The sequence below is a fragment of the Phaethon aethereus genome (assembly GCF_964289735.1).
Source record: "Phaethon aethereus genome assembly, chromosome: 29".
NCBI classification, from domain to species: Eukaryota; Metazoa; Chordata; class Aves; order Phaethontiformes; family Phaethontidae; genus Phaethon; species Phaethon aethereus.
In genome coordinates, this window is record NC_138605.1 from 3,394,898 (window position 1) to 3,401,640 (window position 6,743).

The 6,743-nt window shown below is 62.3% G+C and overlaps 1 protein-coding gene across 1 annotated transcript; it reads right to left on the bottom strand.

Moving 5' to 3' along the window:
- Window positions 1-1,510: 1,510 nt before the first annotated feature.
- Window positions 1,511-5,110, bottom strand: STAC3 (SH3 and cysteine rich domain 3; the record flags this gene model as incomplete). The annotated part of the gene is made up of 11 exons (XM_082011751.1): window positions 1,511-1,609; window positions 1,881-2,018; window positions 2,233-2,284; window positions 2,821-2,924; window positions 3,069-3,118; window positions 3,415-3,481; window positions 3,604-3,698; window positions 3,801-3,858; window positions 4,135-4,232; window positions 4,378-4,636; window positions 5,045-5,110. 11 exons carry the CDS (start codon window positions 5,108-5,110, stop codon window positions 1,511-1,513), a joined length of 1,086 nt encoding a protein of 361 aa, XP_081867877.1.
- Between the last annotated feature and the right edge of the window lie 1,633 nt (window positions 5,111-6,743).

Sequence of the window (6,743 nt, forward strand, 5' to 3'; positions counted from 1 at the left end):
CGCCCACACGCCGGGGGTGGGCGGCAGCTGGCGGCGGGGGACGTTCCACCCCGGCACGGGGGGTACGCGGTGGGGTTGCCAGGGGGCGCCGCGGCTTCGCCCGCGTTCGCAGCGACCGCCAGGTCGAGGCCGCCCGACGCGTCAGCAGCGCCCCCGCCCGGCCCGCGCCGGGCCAGAGATGCCGGGGCAGCCCGCCGGCCGCCGCCCGCGCACGCCGAGAGCGGTGCCGAGAGCCCCGCAGCGCGGGCGCCCGGCCCAGCCCGTTCCGGCGGGTTCCACGGCGACCGCGATCTCGCTGCAGCAGCCGCCGTTACCGGGCGGCCCCGCCGCGCCGCCCCGTCCGACGGCTGCTTGTCGCCATGGCGACGGGCGGCGCGCGGTGCCGGCCCCCGTCGTCGTGGTTACCTCCCTGCCCACCGCCGCGGCCCCGGTTCCGGCCCGTCGCCGTGGTTACCGCCGGCGTCACGGCTCCGAGGCGTCACGGGCGGCCCGCGCAGCCGGCTCCCTCGCACCGCCCCCGCCACGGCCTGAGCCCCCGGCCGAGGCAGCGGGGCCGGCGAGGTGCCCGCCCCAGGGCAGGCGCTCCCTACCTGCGCCGCCCGCCCGGGCACTTGTTCCTGGCTCGGTGCTCGCTCCCCCGCTCCAAGGACTCGTCCCGTCCCTGTGCCCTGTCACCTGTTGCCCGCGGCCCCTATTCGGGTGCCCCCGGGCCCAGCGCCAGCGCTCGGCCCCGCGGGGGGGGCTGCGCTGAGGGAGAGACGGCCTCGGTCCCCCAGGGGCTGGGGAGGGGCAGAGCGCAGCAGGAGGGGTGCTGCCACCCCCCTCTCATGGGTCCTGAGACCCATCTGGCTCCGTGCATGTACGGCTGCTTGGAACAGCCTTCGGCTGTGGGGGCCACACGCAGGGTCCTGGATGCCATGTTGGGGGGGGGTAGCGGAGAGGGTGGGCTGTATCATGTGTTGCACACACATGTGCAAGGCACAGACATGTGCTGCATGAAGCGGGAAAACACCAGTGCAGCCTCCTACCCCCATCTGCAGCTCCACAGTGACACCCCGCCCCCCCGTCCCCCTTCCCCGCCCCCCCCCATCCCCCCATAAATCTAAACCAGGGAGAGCTCAGGGTTGGGGCAGCAGACATGTATTACCAAAACACAGGATTACACAGACCAGAGCAGCAGGACAGGACCGCACTGAGACCCCCAAGGCACCCAGCAGCCACTACCTCAGGCAGGTGGGCTAGGTGGTCTCCAAAGCAAGTCTAGGGGTGCCCCTTCCTTGCACCCAGTATCTCTGAAGACACCAAAAACCCCACAGGGGAAACAGCCGAAGGGGCACCTCTCCCACCCTTGGCCCGCTCCAGTCCTGGCAGAGACAGTCCCCACTAGAGACCCCAGTGCTGCAGGCATCAGGCACTAGGGTGCCTGCCATCCCTGCCTAGCTCCAGCAGCTCCTTACATCCAGGGTACATCTGTCCTCCCCACTTGGGGGGCCCTAGGACACGGCCCTACTCAGATCTCCTGTAGGAAGTCCACGGGGAAGAGCCCCACTTTGCGGCCGGTGTAGACTTTCACGTAACCATTCACCTCCTCACCCTTCTGCACCACGATCTGGGGTCAAAAGGGGAGTAGGTGAGACCCCCAGGGCCCCATAGAAGAGGGAGAAGGCAGCAACCCCCAGGCAGGGACGGGGGGGCTGGGCAGAGCTGGGGGAGGTGGGCAGTGTGGGGACAGTGATGCAGGCCAGGGCTGAGAGTGGCTGTGGGGTGCAGCAGGGTGCCAGGACAGCTGTGATGGGTGGGGGGGCCTGGAGGGAGGCTGGGGCAGGGATGCAGATGGGGGCTGGAGGACCATGGGCTGTGATGACATGATCATGTCTCACCTGATCTTTCTTGAGGGTGATCTGCCCGATCTCCCGGTTGCCCACAAAAGAGCGTGTCACTTTGTGTACTCGCTCGCCTGCCCGCACCCGGATGATGAAGTTTGGAGGGAAGTAGCCAATTTTTTCACCAATCTTCCCCTGAAAAAAGTCAGTGGATGGGTGTGAGGTGAGGGTTGTAGCCAATCTGTATGCCCCCCACATTGCCCCATGACAAACAGCCTGCAGCTTGTGGGCTGGCATGAGGACACAGCAGACTTAGGGGGCTGTGCTTAGAGTGCAGCTTGCACTCTCAGATGACCTGTCCCTTTGCTTTAAGCTCTGCACCTTTCCCCTCTGTGCTCATAGGCCTTACCCGCCACCACTCCTCGTTGGAGTCATCGACCACCGTGATCTTCTCCCCTGGCCTGCGAAGGGAAGGAAGGGCTCAGTGGGAGGGGGGGAAAGGACACTCCACCATGGGGGACCCTGAGGTTGGCACAGAAAATTGCACTTCCCACACCACCAACTTCTAGTGCCCTGTGCCAGAGGAGGTCAAAGAACGCACACAGCCCGCAGGCTCAGAGAGAGTCCTGTACGAGAGCAGCTCAGCCCCAAGTCTGGGGTGCAAGAAATCAGTGGAACCACATCGAGACAAACAGCAGCAGCCTTGGAAATAAGGCTTGTGCCCAAAACCTGGGAGCTGGGAGAGCTGGCTCAGCGTGAGCCAGGGCCCCTGCTCAATGTGCAGCCCAGTGGGGCAGGTAGAAAAGCCACAAAATCCAACCCACAGCCAGCAGGGCTCTCATTTCTGCCTGCCCTCATTCATTCATTCATTCATTCATTCACAGACCCCTCCTGGCTGTGAGAGCCTGCTGAGGTGAAGACTTCTCCCCCTCCCCACTGGACACCCCACATCCTTCCCCTTATAACCCCTGTACCCACTACATGGCTGGGAACTTACGGGAAATCCAGATCATCTTTCTCCAGGGCTTTGAAGCGATAAAGTGCCACAAAATAGTGAGACTGCAGATAGCCACCACGAATGCCTGGCTGTGGCTTCTTGTTCTGGGGGAGGAGAAAAGAGGGGTTTGGGGCCCCAGAGAGGCTGATGAGAGCCCCGGGGAGCCCAGCAGGGATATCCCTGCAGCATCTGCTCATGCTGCTCCATGGCCGGGGGCCTCTGGAGTGTAGGGTAAAGAGGACAGCTACCTTGTCATCTGTTGGGCTCTTCTCAGTCTTCTTGTCCCCTTCAGAGGTGCCTGGAAATGGGAGGAGGGCAGTTACATCTCTCCTGGTGCTGCCTCCCTGCCCCGGGACCAGCCTCCTCCCAAGGATCTCCTGTGCCCAGGTCAACGAGGTGAAGTAGAGAGCGCCCCAGGGTGGAGACCTGAACTTCAGACCCCCTTTCTGCAGGGCAAAACCCACCCCAGGGGGGCCCCCGAGTATAGTGTCCCATCAGGCTCGCTCCCTGCCCCATACTTGTAGCTGGAGCTCAGTGCCCCCCAGTTCCTTGGCCCTCACGTGCAGCCAGCCCTGCTGTGGTCGTAGCACTCACCGCCCTCGGTTTTGCCCTTTTCTGGTTTCGTGGCCTCTGGTTCCTCATCCATCATAGCAGCCAAAGGCTGCAAGGCAGAGAGCTGTCAGGGCATGCAGAGGGGGCAGGGAGGTGGGGGTGGCAATGGGGTGCAGGCTGTGGTGCCAGGACCCTTGGGCATTTGGAGTGACAGGCCAACCCCACACTCACGTTCTTCTTGTCATCCTGCCCTTTCTTGCGCTCCTTGTTGGCCATAATGACACCTGTCCGCAGGGTCTCGAACACCGGGTCGCTCCTGTTGGCTGCTGCTGGGGCACAGGGATGGTGAGCGGGGTTCAGCTACAGGACGCGAGGGAGGTGGGGCACCCCAGCGTAGGGACGGTACTTACAGAGCAGCTCCTTGACACAAGCGTATTGCTGGTCACTGTAGAGGGGTGAGCTGTATGCCCGGCGAAACCCTGGGGGCTGGAAGGAAAGAGGAGGTCAGAGCATCAACCACCACCCAGACCTGTGGGCCCTGCTGAGAGATCTGAGTGGGGAGCAGGTGGATGCTGGGGACCCAGAGGGTGACCACCCAGCAGGGGGGTGATGCCTGTGTCTCCTGCCTCAGAGATTGTAAGAGAGGTGGGTCATGGCACCTGCGTCATGCCCACAGGGACGGAGCTGGCTGCTCCCTGCCACAGTGCTTTGGCCTTCCCTGTGAGGAGGTGCCCCAAACCTGGTGTTGGAGGGAACACTCACGATTTTGCCAAAGCAGCGTTGCATCTCCACATAGGACTGGCAGTGCTGGTGGATGTTGGTTTTGCAGTTCTTGCATCTCAGGCCAAATTTGTTGTTGACTGGCGGTGGGGGGGCGGAGGGGTAGAAAGGAGAGGCAATGTGACACTGCAGCTGTGGGGATGGCTGGGCTGGAGTCCTTGCCAGCCTTGGCCCCCAGCCCTTGCCCTGACCATGGCCCCCAGCCCCAGCCCCCTCAGGACTCACGGACAATCATGCGGGCACAAACATCACAGAACTTGGGCTTTTTGAAGTAATGATCTTTGAACTTGTGGGGTTTGTCATTGACAAGTTTCTGGGGCTCAGGAGGGGGCTCAGGCTCCTCCTCCTCTTCCTCCTCTTCCTCCTCTTCATAGATGTAGTAGATGGGTCCCCCTGAGGGGCTGACCAGCTCCCCATTGGGCTGCGGCTCTGGCTCCGTCTCCTCCTTGGGCTTTCGCTGGAAAAGTTGCTTCAGCTTCTGTAGCTGCTGGGGCAGGAGAGGATGCATTGCACATGACAGGCGTGTGGGGTGAGGCAGGCAGGCAGGCAAGCCAGTGCCTGGCTCCCCACCCTTTTGCTCTGACCTAGAGACTCCTTCCCCAAGTGGGAGGAGACACCAGGCATCCTGGGGCAGAAATGCTGCAAGGATGGGGACCCTTCTCCTGGCCCCGTGATGTCTGCACAAAAGGAGAAACTCTGACTCCTGAGCACCACATGGGTGTGGGCACCCTCGGGAAAAGCCAAGCTGGGAAATGGCCACCCAGTGCCCAGCTGGATCAGGATCCCACCAAGCATCCCTAGCCCCACAAAGACTCCTGGGGCTGAGGCAGAGGTGATGCTAGAAAGGTAGCTTCCCTCACTCACCCAAGCTGCCCTGTGGGCCCCCACTTACCCGGCTCTTGGGTTTCCCACCTGAAAGAGGTGAAGCTGGTGACTCTGGCACTTCTTTCTCTGTCATGCTATGAGGGGAAAAGAGAGACATCATGTTGGCTGGGGCTGCTGCCACTGCAGGTTCCCAGTGGGGACAGGAGCAGCCAGACCCTGCTGGGTGGGAAGCATCTCCTGAGCCAGTGCCTCCCTCTGTCCCAGCAGCACCACCTCCTGCCCCGCTGCCTGCGGCCTCTGCCCCAGCAAGGGCCAGTTCTGCTGCAGGGTGAGCTGCAGGCTCCCAGCCCAGCATGCACGGCACTGCTGCTTACTAGGTGGACGTGGTGCCAAGTGCTGCGAGCCAGACCCTGGGCTACCTGCACGTATCCATCTCTGTTTAGACATCTCCATCACATGATTAAACTGCAAATGGTGCCACCCTCGGCCCCCTAAGACAAGCATGCCTATGACTGTCTGGCATCACCACACAGCTTGGTCACCTTCTCCACAGAAGCCCCATGCTACCATGCGGGCAGGATTTGCTCCTGCATCTCCCAAAACATGCCTGACACCACCCTTGACTCTCAACCATCCCCACAGTCCTTTCTACCCAGACATCACTATTTTTGGTGATACCTAACACAAGGCCCCCCACGGCCCCATGGAAACCAACCAGGAGGAACATCAGGGAAACAGTGATGGGGGCCGGGGAATCCTGGGGCAAGGGTGCTGCAGAAGCAAAGAGCCCAGGGGTCTTGCAGCACCGTGGGTGGAGCAGGGGCACACAGGGGTCAGTGGCCATGATGAGGGGGAGCCGCGCAGGGAGGCATACTTACGCTGTGTTTGGAGCTCTTGTCCTGTGATGAAAAATGCCGTAAAGTGTGGCCGACGTTGGGGCCCCGTCGGCTGTGGAGCCCCCAGCCCTCTGTGCTGGGTGCGCAGGGAGGGGGGCAGCTACCCGTCCTGTGGAGAGGAGTGACAGGCCAGAGGGGAACCGACAGCTGAGCGCTGGCGGAGGCTGACGCCGAGAAATTGGAGCCCATGCATGAGCCAGGAGGGGAGTGAGGTGGAGACGAGCCACTGGCTATTTGCGTTAGTGGGTTGCTGGGCGTGCCCGAGGCCCACCCACATCCTGGCATGGGGCAGCAGCAGAGCCAGGGCTGTTCTCGTTTGCTCTTGCACTTGAGGCCCCTGCAGCTGGGAGGCAAAAAGGAGAGTGGCAGCAGTGGGGTCTCTCATCGGTCAGCTCTCATGGCTGCCCCATATCCTCTGGCAGCAAATCCTGCTGGTCTGCCGAGACAGAGCTGCCACGGAGCAGAGCGCTGGGAACCCCACTGCTATAATGCTGCCCTGCGGCGGATGCCAGGTCCTTGGAGCTGGACAGCCATCCCAGTGGCAAAGTCCCTGGACCTATGTCCCCGCAGGCTGTGGGCAGCAGCGGGGCAGCAGTTTGCACCAAGGCTGGGGTCGGAACCCACCCCTTCCAGGCAGCTCTTACCTCTCCATCTGCACCTGCTCTTGAAGGTAGCATCCAGATGCTGCAAGAGGCTCCAGCTGCTGTGTGCAATGCCACAGTGGGGTGGTGCGAGCCCAACTTCTGTACACACACACCAGGAGGACACAGCAATACCTGCACCTATCAGCTCAAGGGCTGCTCCCCTGTAATCAGGAGGAACATGTTGCTTCCTGTCAGGTGATACAGCTGGGGACACTCCACACCCCCA